This window comes from Podarcis gaigeae, assembly GCF_964106915.1.
Source record: "Podarcis gaigeae genome assembly, chromosome: 13".
Classification (NCBI taxonomy): domain Eukaryota; kingdom Metazoa; phylum Chordata; class Lepidosauria; order Squamata; family Lacertidae; genus Podarcis; species Podarcis gaigeae.
This window is the reverse complement of record NC_139689.1, coordinates 25,561,188-25,577,389: the sequence shown is the minus strand read 5'-3', so window position 1 is coordinate 25,577,389 and position 16,202 is coordinate 25,561,188. Positions and strand designations below refer to the sequence as shown.

Sequence of the window (16,202 nt, the reverse complement as noted above, 5' to 3'; positions counted from 1 at the left end):
GCAGAAGTAGGAAGAACACAGGGGGGGGGGGGATACTGAGATGGTCATATCTCACACAAGTATTTTAAATATTATATAGTAAGTTGTTTTGAAACCGGATGGTTTAGTTGTATATCTTCAGTATTTGGGTTAGACCCATGGGGCAAAGTCTTAAAAAAGCACCATGGTTTTTTCGTGTGGGACTCTTGAGTCCAAGCATCCAGGAAAACAATTGCTATTTTGTTTGGGGCTCTTGAGACCAAGCTCCCAAGAACATAAATATAATGATGGTACTAATTTTTCACCCCATGGTAAAATCATCGTTCTGCAAATATATACAAACATTTTCACTGTCTCAGAAGAAAAGTACAGAGAGATTTTTAAAAAAGAAAAAAAGATCCATGAGTGGATAGAAGAATACAGAAAATCTTAAACTGGTGAAGAAATTGCATCTGGAAATCTATTTTTTATAAAGAAAAATAGTAAGTTGTTTATATTTTTGTAACATTAGTTATACCTGGATAGCTTTCAGAGAACAAAATGCAGAGAATGCTACTATAGTCTATTCTGTAGAATGGGAAATAGTGCTTGTTTTAGGTTTTTCCTGAAACCTGACATAGACTGCACATAGACTGCACATAGAAAAACCAGTGACCTGGTTTCCATGACAGGCTAAGCCAAATTTCTTGCTTCTGTAGTCACATGCATGAATAAATTGCTATACTGTTTGGGTAGTTCTGCCCCTATAATTCCCAGAAGAAAAAACACTACTTAGCAGTAGTTTATCTTAGGACGATGGTGCAGTATCAATATGGAGTTGAAAGCTAGGTTCTCCTTCAGATGAAGATTTATTATTACACTATTTTGTTCACTTCTTTCTTTTAAATCTATTTCCCACAAAAACCACATCCAAAGCAGTATTGGTTACCAAATATAAGTTATCAGAAGAGGACTTAAACCTATACTTATCTTCCTGTTTTCTTCTAGAAGCACCAATCATTTTAGTAATGAATGCAAAGATAGCCAATGAATCCTCTGTCTCTGAATTTCTACTCCTGGAGTTTTCAGCTGTACGGGAACTGCAGATTCTACACTTCTTTCTGTTCCTGGTGTTGTACATGATAATTGTATTTGGGAATCTTCTCATCATCTCTGCCATAGCTTTTGACCACCACCTTCACACTCCCATGTACTTCTTTCTGATGAACTTGGCCATTCAGGACCTAGGGGCTGTTTCAGTCACCATCCCCAAATCCATCGTGAATTCTCTCATGAATACCAGACACATTTCTTACACTGGATGCGTTGCTCAAGTGCTTTTATTCTTTTTCTTCTTATCATCTGATGTTGCCCTTCTTACAGTCATGGCATATGATCGCTATGTTGCCATTTGCAATCCATTACAATATGAAATGGTGATAAACAGGGCAGCGTGCAAACAAATGGTTGCTGGTGTGTGGGTTGCTGGAATTCTTAATGCAGTCATGCACACGAGTGCAACTTTTGCAACCTCTTTCTGCTCCAACATTGTCAATCAGTTTTTCTGTGAGATTCCACAGTTACTTACACTTGCCTGCTCTAACATGTACCTAATGGAAATTGGAGCTATAGTGGTAAGTTTAACATTTGTGTTTGGATGTTTTGTCTTCATCGTCATCACTTATGTACACATCTTTACTGTGGTTGTGAAACTCCCTTCTATACAGGGAAGGAAAAAAGCCTTCTCCACTTGCATACCACACCTGATTGTCTTCTCCTTATTTTGTTTCACAGGATATTTTGCTTACCTTAGGCCTCCCTCAAAAACTACATCTAATGGCGACTTTGCAGTAACTGTGATGTATACCATTGTACCACCCATGTTCAATCCAATAATTTACAGCATGAGAAATAAGGAGATTAAAAATGCTGTATCAAAGCTCTTGGGTGTGAAGCACTCTTCTATTAATATCTTTTCCAGACTTATACTGAAACGGTTACACTTCTCTCTGTAGGTATAAGAATTGGGAACTGTGGAGATATTATGACCAGTTACAGCCTCTAGAAACATGTTGATATGCAGACTCAAAATCTGCCAGGTGTCACAAGGACATCTTGTGTTCCTCCAGCGTAGATGTACCATCAACAATGTTGCATCTCTGTTCACATAGCCTGTTAATCGTACATTTAGAGAGGGAATGTCTGTCATATAGTGCATGTGTACTCTTTCTGACCCAGTGCATTCATCTGGCAATCAGCTTTTCTGTGGATTGTCATTTCTTTTTATTTAAAGCTAAAGTGGGTTTTCCTAATTTCGGGATTAGTTTTAGAAAGCTACCCAATTTGCTTCCTTGAGGCTAAGGAAAAAACCCTAGAAGGGGCTGTGAGATTCTTGCTAGGCAGTGACACGAATATCCATTTTAGTTGGGAGATGCCTATCCTGAGACTAGTTTTAAACTAGTGTTTTGACTGGGGTTTAAAAGTTCTGTTTAAAGAGTTTTTGCCTGAAACTATTGCGTCCCACTCAAGTAACATTTCTAAAATGAAGTGTTGTGCCTTAAGAGAGTGACTATTAAGTTTGAATCCTCAATGAATGTAAATCTATAAAATTCTATCTTTGTTCCAGAAGTGGCTCCTCATTACTTTGAACCTGTCAGGAAACTGCCATCGGAAGAACAGGTGGCGGAAGGGCTCCAGGAGGATAGAAGAGACTCAGCAGCAGAAGAGGGAACCAGTAGGGGGGGAGCAGGAGCTCCAAGGGACAGGAAGTCGGAGGGGAGGCTCTGGGACACTTCCAGTGAGAACAGTGAGGAGGTATCAAGGCCCCCTTTAGCGACCCCCACCCCTCGCCGGAAGCTGTCACGCAGGGAATCTAGGAGACGCGTTTCCGTTAAGCAGCTTTTATGCTGGAAGCGTTTCCGCAAGCACCCACTGTCGGATTCTACCAGTGACTGACGGAGCCATGTCCAAGGGCTCCGCTCAAGGCAGAGCTTTGCTACGTTAAGCAAACTCCGAGGGACTAACCCTTTTACGCACAAGTAGCTCATTGTCCCATCACAGCAATCCGACAGTCCCTGAAAGCGCTTGTGCAAGGAGAGGCATCATGAGCAATCCAGCCGGAGCCGGAGAAGGGGGAGCAGCTGCAGCCGTTCCAAGCCTGGAAGAAAGGTACAGGATGTTGGAGGTTCAGTTAGCCCTGCAAACGGCTAGGCTTGAGGAGAGGAGGGCTCACGATGCAGAGAAGGGAAAAGCCACCCAAGTCTCAAGGAAGGTGCCGGGACTGGTGCAGAAATTTGGGGGTGATCCCAGGAACTATCAAGCCTTTAGGACAGAAATGCAATATGCCCTTAATCTGCAGTTTGATGATTTTCCTGATGAGGAATCGAGGGTGGCGTTTGTGATTGGCCATCTAGAAAAAGGGGCGAGAGACTGGGTGAGACCCCTGATGGCAGCCAATAACAAGGTCCTAAAGGACACAAGGAAGTTTTTTCGCGCCATGGATCTGATGTTCTCCAGTGAGATTGAGCAGGGAGTGGTGCGCAGACAGTTAATGGCGTGTAAGCAAGGGAACCGATCTGTCCGTGAGTACTGGACTGAGTTCACCATGTTGATCCATAAATTAAGTTGGGATTTGTCTGCGGAACCGATACAAATGCTGTTCGAAGAAGGATTATCTTCGGCAGTAAAAGATGAACTTTCCCGGGCGCCCAGGGCGGAGTATATGGACCAGCTGACTAAATCAGCGCTGGCCATAGGAGCACGGCAGGAGGCTAGAGCCTTGGAGAAGCGGGAAGGGAAAGAGGAGCGTTGGAGGGATTTCCGCATTCCAGAGATTCCAGAGCAGCCTTCCCAGCCAGCAGAGCCGATGGAAATCGGAACAGCGCGCGCGCGCGCAGTTTCAAACCCCAGCGAAGGGCAGAAGAAGGAGGGGAAAGGCGCCAAGAAATGTTTTCTCTGCCTACAGCCAGGTCACTTTGCCAGGGTTTGTCCGCAAAGAAAGGAATGGCAAGGAATGGCGGGAGCTGTTGGGGAGGAGGCGTAGGGAGCTAAGGAGTCAGTAAAAGCCAACGCCTGGCTGCAACCATCGGGGCACAGCAGCCAGGCCAAGGATCAGTGAATGTGCCCACGCCGGAACCACCAAGACCAGCGCTAGTAATAGAGGTGTTGCTAGAACTTGCAAACGAACACGCGCTAAAGGTTAAGGTGCTATTGGACTCAGGCAGCTCCTGCAACTTTATGTGTAAGGAGTTTGCAGCCGCACACCAGATACAAACCATCCCTTTAAAAAATCCTCTGCAGGTGACCACGATTGATGGGAGGGCGCTGTTGGGAGGAGAAGTTAACCAGCAGACTGTCGCCATGACAATGAGGGTGGCAAGACACACGGAACTGATAGCGTTTAATATAGCCACTTTGGGAGGAGCGCCCATCATTTTGGGGATGAGCTGGCTAGCGCTGCATGATCCGCTCGTGGGATGGCATCAGAGAGTGGTTTCCTTTGGGTCAGCGCATTGTATGGGACACTGCACGGAAAAGGGGGGCCAAGTAGGTACCCAGGCCACGGTAGCAAAGATAGAAGCAACAGATCAAGGAAGGGTACCACAACAATATGCAGATTTGGCCAACGTCTTCAGCGAAAGGGAAGCAAATAAACTACCCCCGCACAGACCCTTTGACTGCCAAATCAACTTACTCCCAGGAGCACAATTGCCAGTGGGCAAGGTGTATGCAATGTCAGACAGGGAGATGCAGGAGTTAAGGGAGTTTATTGACAAAAACCTCAAGCGTGGGTTCATCAGAGAGTCACGAGCGGTGGGGGGTAGCCCAGTGTTCTTTGTGGACAAAAAAAATACAGATAAACCGAGATTGGTTGTGGACTTCTGGGCCCTGAACGCAGTGTCCGAACCCGTGACTTTCCCCATGCCCAGAATTGATGACATTCTGACCCGGGTGAGAAAAGGGAAAATTTTTACCAAGTTGGACCTGAGGGGGGCGTATAACCTGATACGTATGAGAAAGGCAGATGAGTGGAAAACCACTATGTTCACCCCCTTGGGGGCCTTTGAGTACTGCGTTATGCCTTTCGGCCTCCAGGGGGGGTCGGCCGTTTTTCAGTCATTCATGAATCACGTCCTAGGACCATTGATTTACAAGAACTGTGCTGCGTTCTTAGATGACGTACTAGTGTACTCAGAGGATGAAGAGCAGCATGTGCGAGATGTACGAGAGGTACTGAGCAAACTGCAAGAAAACCAGCTGTGGGTGAAACTGGAGAAGTGTCAGTTTCACACCAGAGAGGTGGAATTCCTAGGGTACCGGTTGTCAGACAAGGGGCTGGCCATGGATCCTAGCAAGGTGCAAGCGGTACTGGAATGGAGACCACCGAAAACTAAGAAAGATGTGCAAAGGTTTTTGGGGTTCGGAAACTTCTATCAGAAGTTCATCAAGATCTTTGCCCACTTAACGGCCCCCATCACAGATTGTCTCAGCAGTAAGAAGAAATTTGTCTGGACGGAAGAAGCGCAGCGAGCATTCGAAAGTTTAAAGAGGGCGTTTGCTTCGGAAGAACAACTTTTACACGTGGATCTGCAGCAGCCGATGAGAGTGGAAACCGACGCGTCTGACAGAGCGGTGGGCGCCGTACTCCTCCAGCCGGGACAGGATACGTCAGAATGGAGACCGTGTGCCTTCTTCTCGAGGAAGTTGAACAAATCCGAGAGGAACTATACCGTGTACGACAGGGAATTACTCGCCATCCATGAAGCGTTCAAGATATGGCGACACCTGTTGATCGGGGCGCAACACAAGGTTCAAGTGCGGACAGACCACAAAAATCTAGAATACTGGAGGACAGCCCGAGTACTGAACCAGAGACAAGTAAGATGGGCGCAAGAGTTCTCCAAGTTCAATTTTGAAATTCGCTACGTGCCGGGGGCAGAGAATGTCAGAGCGGACGCTCTCTCCAGAAAACCTGAGTACTTAGAGGGGGAAGGAGCGGTGGAAGAAAGACACATCATCCCTGAGGACCACTGGGTTTGTGGGGCAGCATTGGTGGGGCAAAGAGAACTGGTAGAGGGTACTGAGAACGATGAATATGCCCAAGAAAAGCTTAGGGAACTCAGGGAGACAGGTGAGAACACAGGGGGTTTTGAGGAAAAGAACGGAAAACTATATTACAAAGGGGCACTCTACATACCAGATGGGGAACTAAGAGGGCGGGTGCTCAGTTGCATGACAGCCCCACGGCGGGGCACTTCGGACAGCACAAGACCATGTGGTTGGTTACCAGGGAGTTTTGGTGGCCCAAGGTGAGGGAAGACGTGCGGGAGTATGTCCGGGGATGCGACAGGTGTCAAAGAGCAAAGGGAGAGAGGTTGGCGCCAGCAGGGTTATTAGAACCCTTACCCACCCCAGAAAGGCCATGGGAGATGGTATCCATAGATTTCATGACCGATCTACCGAAATCCAAAGGGAAAACAGCGGTCATGGTGGTAGTAGATCTACTAACTAAGATGTGCCATTTTATAGCTTGTTCACATGCAGTCACAGCGGAAGAAACCGCAAGGTTGTTTGTAAAGCATATTTTCAGGTTGCATGGCGCCCCCTTGAGGGTTTTGAGCGACAGAGGGAAACAATTTACTTCCAGGTTCTGGAGGAAGCTAATGAGCTTGCTGCATGTGGAGGTAAGTTTTTCCACCGCCAGGCACCCAGAAACAAATGGGCAAGCAGAAAGGGCAAAGGGGGTTTTGCAACAATATCTGAGGTGTTATGTAAAAGACAGAGAAACTGATTGGGTAGATAAGTTACCTCTGGCAGAATTTGCCTACAACAACGCGGAAAACGTGTCCACAGGGATGAGTCCCTTTCTGGCCAATTATGGGTGTCACCCTCGAGCATTCCCAGGAGAAGGAGGGAAGAACTGGAGTGTACCGGCGGTGGAACACTTTGTGGAAGAAATGGAAGCAATCCACCGGCAGCTCCAACTCAACTTGGAGAAAGCCAAAGAAGAATATAAGAAACAAGCAGACAGAAATAGGAGGGAAGGTGAAACCATAAGGGTGGGAAACCGGGTGTGGCTATCCACCCAAGGACTGCTGTTTAAGGGAGGGTGTAAGAAATTGAGACCCAAACGGTTGGGACCCTTTGAGGTCATACAACAGGTTAACCCAGTAGCATTCAAACTCAGATTGCCCAGTCACATGAAATTGCACCCAGTATTTCACAGATCATTACTGTCACTGTACCGAGAGGGACGGGAGTGGGGGGAACGTGAGAGGGGGGTCACCCAAACACCAGTCATAGAAGAGAGAGAACGCAACATGGAAGTGGCAGGAATCATTGATTCCAGGTGGAAGGGGAATCGGGTGGAATACTTGGTAGAATGGGAAGGGGAGGAAGAGTCAGAAAACACATGGGTGCTGGCAGAAGAAGTCCACGACGAGGTTTTGATAGAAACGTTCCATCAGCGTTTCCCAAGAAAACCGCAGCCGGTGGAGCGATTTAGGAGGGAATACTTCAGGACCACTGATGAGGAAGGGGTGTTTGAAGGGTTCCCAGAGTCAGGGGGTGAGGAGGCGGCATACTCCGACGAAGAAGAGGAAGACGGGGAAGGAAATGGAAGGCAGTGGCTAGAAGTGTTTGAATCCTCTGAGGACGAGGAGAGTTCCTTCCGCGGCTTTCCAGCCTCACCGCCTGTAGAAGAGGAGGCGGGAGGGGGTGGAGGGGGGCCTGGAGGGGAGGTGGATGTCAGGAAACTGCCATCGGAAGAACAGGTGGCGGAAGGGCTCCAGGAGGATAGAAGAGACTCAGCAGCAGAAGAGGGAACCAGTAGGGGGGGAGCAGGAGCTCCAAGGGACAGGAAGTCGGAGGGGAGGCTCTGGGACACTTCCAGTGAGAACAGTGAGGAGGTATCAAGGCCCCCTTTAGCGACCCCCACCCCTCGCCGGAGGCTGTCACGCAGGGAATCTAGGAGACGCGTTTCCGTTAAGCAGCTTTTATGCTGGTAGCGTTTCCGCAAGCGCCCACTGTCGGATTCTACCAGTGACTGACGGAGCCATGTCCAAGGGCTCCGCTCAAGGCAGAGCTTTGCTACATTAAGCAAACTCCGAGGGACTAACCCTTTTACGCACAAGTAGCTCATTGTCCCATCACAGAACCTATGGTGGCAGATAAGTCGACACAGGGCATCCTTCCCATAAGAAGAACACCTGGCTGTTTTTTTTACCAACAAAGAGTTAAAATGTCTCCAGTGTTGTTACTAGGGAGAGTTGTATCTTTTAGAAACCCAGGAAAGTGGTCATGTTTCCCACCTCCCATCTTTAGTGAGGGAATCTGACACAGTGGCCACTGACACAATTTCTCATAATCTTAAAAAACAAAACCACATCCTTTTGGAAAATGTAAGAATTGAGTTCCACACGGGGAAAGTAATTCTACACAGGAAATTGGGGGTCAGCTTCCCAGAACAGACAGAGTTCATCCTATTTGTGATAGCGTATGGGAATACAGAACCATTGCTTGAAGAAAAAACTAGTCATGCTCTGGGATTCATTGAAAGATGACACACAATTTGCCAAACAAAAGACATTCACGTTGAACAGAGGTACCCTTATGTTTTTGGAGGTATGAGCAAAGTGAACGATGTATATAAAATCTAAATTTTATAGCCAAAAAGACCAGTGGCACATGTTCCTTGCAAAGTTCCTTTGGACCTCACAAGGCTGGAAGTACTCAAATGTATGGAATCTTTATGAATAAATGAAAAGAACTTCCTGTTCTGTAGACATGGCATGCTAACATAGTCTAAAGATTTGAACACAATATTCTGATTATTAATTGTCCATAGTTACCTCCAGAGTAGGCATAGGAACTGCTTTTATAATGGATTTTTTTAAAAAAACACCACCAACAACCAAATATTAACTTGTTAATTAATGTATTCATATGTCAGTCACTATATTTTACCCAGGGCAACCAAAGTCAACAGTGATACACATTAAATCTCACATAGATATGGAAACTCTGGAGACAAGTAGTATGTGCTACACGCCCTCTCACCAACCCCAAAAGCAACCACACACAAATAGAAGTAGAGGTACTGGCCCTTGTATTTGAATGTAAAAAATCCACAAATTTATATTTGGATACCAACATTAGCAGAAGCAGATGAGAAACCCCATGTCTGCATTGCAAATGGTAGTTTCAAGGATACCCTTCCAACTATTTCCCCCCCCTGGTGAAATACTATAGTATTTCCTTAGAGTTATTATTATTATTTTACTACTTATTAGATTTAAAAACCAACCTTCCTCACAAGCTCTCATGGCAGTTCACAAGATAAACACCTGGGTGAAATTTAGAGCATTGACCAAAACACAGCGGGGGGGGGGGGAGAGAAAAGGTGTGGGGAACACTGAGACAGTAATATATCATACAACTCAGTACCATGAAAATAAATAAAAACATTATTTAAATAAAAACATTATTTAAAAAGAAAGAAAGAAATGAGTCTGAGAAAGTCCAGTTGAAACCAGAAGGTTCCAGACAGACTTATGTAGCAATATTATTATTTTAAATATTAGAAAGTGTGCTGTCTAAAAACTGGAAGTTTTGTTTTGTTTTTTACATACATTGATTATTTGTGTTAGACTCCTGGGGCTAGGTCTTTAGAAACACTGCTTTTATTTTAGTGGAACTCCTGAGTCCAAGTTTCCAGAGACACAATAGCTAATTTGTTTTGGGCTCTTGAGACCAAACTCTGAGGAGTGCATTATGTGTGTGTGTGTGTGTGTGTGTGTGTGTGTGTGTGTGTGTGTGTACACACATATACACATATGCATACACACACACACACACACACACACACACACACACACATGCAGAGATAGAGAGAGAGAGAGGTTATAATTTTCCACTTCATGTTAAAAGCTTCTTTCTGCAAGAGTATACCCATATGTTCAATATTACAGAACAAAAGGATGGGGTGATTTTCTAAAATACAGATGAAAATGAAGTGATGAAGAACTTGCATCTGGAAATCTACTTTCTATTAAGGAAAACAGTAAGATATTAGAGAAGTATAATAGTTGTGTCTGGATGTTCTGTCTTCATTGTTGTCACTTATGTGGACATCTTTACTGCAGTTCTAAAAATCCCTTCTGTTGAGGGAAGGAAAAAGGCGTTCTCCACTTGCATACCTCACCTTGTTGTCTTCTCTGAATTTTGTTTCACTGCATGTTTTGCTTACCTTAGGCCTCCCTCTAAGACTCCATGTGATGGGGACTTTGCATTAACTGTGATGTATAGCCTTGTACCACCCATGTTCAATCCAATAATCTACAGCATGAGTAATAAGGAGATAAAAAATGCATTATCAAAACTGTTGGGTTTGAGGAAATCTCCTCTGGATATATTTTCCAGGCTTGTTCTGAAAAGGTGTAATTAAAGGGAGTTCCTGGAATATAGCATCATTTCAAGTTAAATCTTCCTGATAAATTCATATATGCAGACTCAACATCTGCCCTGTGTCACATGGTCATCTTGCATTCCTTTGCTTGTCAGATTACATGGCATGTTGATAATCCATTTATGTATGTATGTTGAAGTTTATACCCCATTGTTCACTTGCATGGTTTTCAAAGTGGCCTACAACAGGCTGAACACATCTCAGTAGCACTTACGGTAATCCTCTGGTTTATGGATAGTAACCGGTTATGTTTCCTGTCTACTCTGTCACCCCACATCATGCAAAGAGCCATTTTAACAGAGTATTCAGGTTTTCAAAGGAGTGACAGCACCTAGATGAAATGATTTTTGGCGTTGCCTAGATTTCATAGATTTACTGGAATGCCACACGCACACATATCTGAATTAACATCTCAGCAAAAACTACCTGCATGTTGGAGGCAGTCAGAAATACAAACACTGCCCTGTGATAGGGAAGTGTCAGTATGCATGGGTATAAATGGGTATACATGGGTATACAAAGAGGTATACAACCTCTTTGCAAAAATATGTTGCCATCTAAAGGAAGCTCAGGAGAAAACACAAAAGAGACACACCTCATCACCCGCCAGTGTAGATTTTTACATCACTCCTGAAACAAGAACAGAACAGGGACCAGAGGAATTCACCATTCCCTTAGAAAGAAATGGATTGTCAAGTATTCAAATGCAACATAAAGTATCCAGTTCAGATATCATAAAAGGGAGGAGAGTATAGCAGAAGTAGGAAGAACACAGGGGGGGGGGGGATACTCAGCTGGTCATATCTCACACAAGTATTTTAAATATTATATAGTAAGTTGTTTTGAAACAGGATGGTTTAATTGCATATCTTCAGTATTTGTGTTAGACCCATGGGGCAAAGTCTTAAAAAAACACCATGGTTGTTTCGTGTGGGACTCTTGAGTCCAAGCATCCAGGAAAACAATTGCTATTTTGTTTGGGGCTCTTGAGACCAAGCTCCCAAGAACACAGATATAATGATGGTACTAATTTTTCACCCCATGGTAAAATCATCGTTCTGCAAGTATATACAAACATTTTCACTGTCTCAGAAGAAAAGGACGGAGAGATTTTTTAAAAAAGAAAAATAGATCCACGAGTGGCTAGAAGAATACAGAACATCTTAAACTGGTGAAGAAATTGCATCTGGAAATCTATTTTTTATAAAGAAAAATAGTAAGTTGTTTATATTTTTATAACATTAGTTATACCTGGATAGCTTTCAGAGAACAAAATGCAGAGAATGCTACTATAGTCTATTCTGTAGAATGGGAAATAGTGCTTGTTTTAGGTTTTTCCTGAAACCTGACATAGACTGCACATAGACTGCACATAGAAAAACCAGTGACCTGGTTTCCATGACAGGCTAAGCCAAATTTCTTGCTGCTGTAGTCACACGCATGAATAAATTGCTATACTGTTTGGGTAGTTCTGCCCCTATAATTCCCAGAAGAAAAAACACTACTTAGCAGTAGTTTATCTTAGGACGATGGTGCAGTATCAATATGGAGTTGAAAGCTAGGTTCTCCTTCAGATGAAGATTTATTATTACACTATTTTGTTCACTTCTTTCTTTTAAATCTATTTCCCACAAAAACCACATCCAAAGCAGCATTGGTTACCAAATATAAGTTATCAGAAGAGGACTTAAACCTATACTTATCTTCCTGTTTTCTTCTAGAAGCACCAATCATTTTAGTAATGAATGCAAAGATAGCCAATGAATCCTCTGTCTCTGAATTTCTACTCCTGGAGTTTTCAGCTGTACGGGAACTGCAGATTCTACACTTCTTTCTGTTCCTGGTGTTGTACATGATAATTGTATTTGGGAATCTTCTCATCATCTCTGCCATAGCTTTTGACCACCACCTTCACACTCCCATGTACTTCTTTCTGATGAACTTGGCCATCCAGGACCTAGGGGCTGTTTCAGTCACCATCCCCAAATCCATCGTGAATTCTCTCATGAATACCAGACACATTTCTTACACTGGATGCGTTGCTCAAGTGCTCTTATTCTTTTTCTTTGTATCATCTGATGTCGCCCTTCTTACAGTCATGGCATATGATCGCTATGTTGCCATTTGCAATCCATTACAATATGAAATGGTGATGAACAGGGCAGCGTGCAAACAAATGGTTGCTGGAGTGTGGGTTGCTGGCCTTCTGTATGCAGTCATGCACACGAGTGCAACTTTTGCAACCCCTTTCTGCTCCAACATTGTCAATCAGTTTTTCTGTGAGATCCCACAGTTACTTACACTTGCCTGCTCAAACTTCTACCTAATGGAAATTGGAGCTATAGTGGTGAGTATAATAGTTGTGTCTGGATGTTTTGTCTTCATTGTTGTCACTTATGTACATATCTTTACTGTGGTTGTGAAACTCCCTTCTATTCAGGGAAGGAAAAAAGCCTTCTCCACTTGCATACCACACCTGGTTGTCTTCTCCTTATTTTGTTTCACAGGATGTTTTGCTTACCTTAGGCCTCCCTCAAAAATTCCATCTATTGGCGACTTTGCAATAACTGTGATGTATACCATTGTACCACCCATGTTCAATCCAATAATTTACAGCATGAGAAATAAGGAGATTAAAAATGCTGTATTAGAGCTCTTGAGTGTGAAGCACACTTCTATTAATATCTTTTCCAGACTTATCCTGAAAAGGTTACATTTCCTTCTGTTGGTCTAAGCATAAGGAACTGTGGAGATATCATGACCAGTTACAGCTTCTAGATACATTTTGATATGCAGACTCAAAATCTGCTGGGTGTCAAAAGGACCTCCAGCGTAGATATTCCATTAACATTGTTGCTTCTCTGTTCACATAGCCTTTAATTATGCATTTAGAGAGGGACTATCTGTCATTTAGTGCATGTCTAACCCTTTCTCTTCTCCAACAGCATTCATCTGATAACAAGCTTTTCCGTAGAATGCCATTTCTTTTTATTTAAAGCTAAAATGGGTTTTCCCGAGGAAATGAGTAGGGAAAGGAGAAAACAACCCTATTCACATCCTTGGTTCCTAACTATGGAAGAAGTAAAAGTGTGGATGAGCCCTTGTTTAGGAACTTCAGATGAGACGGACCTGTTCTGATTGGATTTAGGGATTAGTTTTAGAGAGCAACCCAATTTGCTTCCCTGAGGCTGAGAAAAAAAGCATTGACGGGGCTGTGAGATTCTTGCTAGAATGCACAAATGTCCATTTTAGATGGAAATAATCTATCCTGAAACTAGTTTTAAATAAGAGTGCTAACTGGGGCTTAAATGTTCTCTGTAAAGAACTTTTGCCTGAAACTATTGTGCCCCACATAAGTAACATTTCTAAAATGAAGTGTTGTACCATACCATAGTGACTATTAAGCTGGAATCCTTATTGTATACTGTATATAAAATTGTTCCAGAAGTGTCTCCTCATTACTTTGAACCTTTGGTGGCAGATAAGTGGACACAGGGCATCCTTCCCAAAAGTAAAACACCTGGCTGGTGCTGTTTTTTTTACCAAGAAAGAGCTAAAACAGCTGCATCTTTTAAAAACCCAGGAAGTTGGTCATGTTTCCCACCTCCCATCTTTAGTTAGGGAAATTGACACAGTGGCCACTGACACAATTTCCCAAAATCTTAAAAAACAAAACCACATACTTTCAGAAAATATAAGACTGGAGTTTCACACAGGGAAAGTAATTCCACACAGGGAGTTGGGGGCAAGCTTCCCAGAATTGATAGAGTTCATCCTACTTGTGATAGTGTATGGGAATAAAGAACCATTGCTTGGAGAGAAAAAAACTAGTCATGCTCTGGGATTCATTGAAAGATGGCATGCTATTTGCCAAACAAAAGACATTCACGTTGAACAGATGTACCCTTATGTTTTTGGAGGAATGGGCAAAGAGAACGATGTATATAAAATCTAAATATTATAGCCAAAAAGACCAGTGACACATGTTCCTTGCAAATTCCTTTGGACCTCACAAGGCTGGAAGTACTCAAATGTATGGAATCTGTATGAATAAATGAAAAGAACTTCATGTTCTGTGGACATGGTATGCTAACATAGTCTAAAGATTTGAACACAATATTCTGATTATGAATTGCCCATAGTTGCCTCCAGAGAAGGCATAGGAACTGCTTTAGTGAAGGGATATTTTTTTAAAAAATGTTAAATGGTTAATTTATTTATTAGATTATCAGTCACTATATTTTGCCCTAAGCAACAGAAGTCTACATTAATATGCCTTAAATCCCACATACATATGGAAACTCCAGAGACAAGTGGTATGTGCTACACGACGTCTCACCAACCGCAAAAGTAACCATGCACAAATAGAAAAAGAGCTGCTGGCCCTTGTATTTGAAAATTATAAAGTATTTGCTAAAAAAAGGCTTTGGATCCTTGTATGGCATTTCAAAGTTACAGGGCCACATCCTTAGAGCAGGCAAGTTCCCCTGATGAACGCTTGTTTCATAGAAAACTCAGGACCAGGCCACCATGCATGTTAACACCTTAACTCTGATTTAACACAAGGTGTCCAGTCCCAGATACATAAGATACTGAGACAAAAGTGATATTATGGAACAGGGTTATGAGCACAGACTCCTCTGCAACCAAAGGTGAGGGTTGAATGCATGATGATATCTCAGGGACACATAGGGATGTTGTTAATGAAGAACTAGCTGTCAGACCGCATAAAATACAGACCTCAGATGAATATATATTAAATGTAATAAACGGCATCTTCTCCAGATATCCTAAATGGGAGAACACAGTGGGTAAGGGGAAATTGCATGTGCAGCACTGAGCTAGTTATATCTCGCACAACTATCAGAAATGAGTATGAGAAGGTCCAGTTGAAACAACAAGGTTCCAGAAAGACTTATATGGCATTGACATTATCATTTTTAATAGTATTACATAGTATACTTTTTAGAAACAGGAATGTAAACAAATCTAAGTGTTGGTGGTTTATTCTAGCTTAAGTATGTTCATACGTTTACATACAGTACTTTGTATGATTCGTTTTGCACTCCTGGGACCAAGTCTTAATGAACACCGTTGCTAATTTTTGTGGGACTCCTGAGTCCAAGGAACACAATTGCTGATTTGTTTGAGGCTCTTGAGACCAAACTCCCAGGAACAAAACTATAATAATAATAATAAATTTCCACCCAATAGTAAAATCATCTTTCTGTAAGAGTATAGAAACATTTTAGCTTTCACAGAAGACAATGAGCAGTTGATATCTTTTTGAAAAAAAACGTCCTTGAGTGGCTAGAAGAATAAAGAATATCTTAAAGTAATGAAGAAATTGCTTCTGGAAATCTATTTTCTATAAAGGAAAAGAGTAAGATGTTTATATTTTTATAACTTTAGTGATACCTGGGTAGTTTTTGGAGGGTTAAGTGCAGACAATACTACTATTGTGTATTGTGTAGAATGTGAAATCCTGCTTGTTATGTGGTCTCTCCTGAAACCTATATAGACTGCACATAGAATACCCAATGTCCTGGTTTCCATGACAAGCTAATTGCAAATCTTAATTTAGTGAGATTACACAAATGTGCAGCCTCCTAGATTGCAGTAGGTTTCCTCCTCCATGGTCCTTTTTACTGTTAAAAAAGGTAAAGGTAAAAGACCCCTGAGAGTTAAGTCCAGTTGCAGATGACTCTGGGGTTGTGACGCTCATCTCACTTTACAGGCTGAGGAAGCCGGCGTTTGTCCGCAGACAGTTTTTCCAGGT

The 16,202-nt window shown here is 42.9% G+C and overlaps 2 protein-coding genes across 2 annotated transcripts; both read left to right on the top strand.

Annotated features, from left to right (window-relative positions):
* Positions 1 to 986: 986 nt before the first annotated feature.
* LOC310830500 (olfactory receptor 14A16-like) lies at positions 987 to 1,973 on the top strand (the record flags this gene model as incomplete). The annotated part of the gene is made up of 1 exon (XM_083710280.1): positions 987 to 1,973. The coding sequence occupies one exon, from the start codon at positions 987 to 989 to the stop codon at positions 1,971 to 1,973; it is 987 nt and encodes a 328-aa protein (XP_083566406.1).
* A 10,191-nt stretch (positions 1,974 to 12,164) lies between these two features.
* Positions 12,165 to 13,157, top strand: LOC310830499 (olfactory receptor 14A16-like; the record flags this gene model as incomplete). The annotated part of the gene is made up of 1 exon (XM_083710279.1): positions 12,165 to 13,157. One exon carries the CDS (start codon positions 12,165 to 12,167, stop codon positions 13,155 to 13,157), a length of 993 nt encoding a protein of 330 aa, XP_083566405.1.
* Positions 13,158 to 16,202: the final 3,045 nt, after the last annotated feature.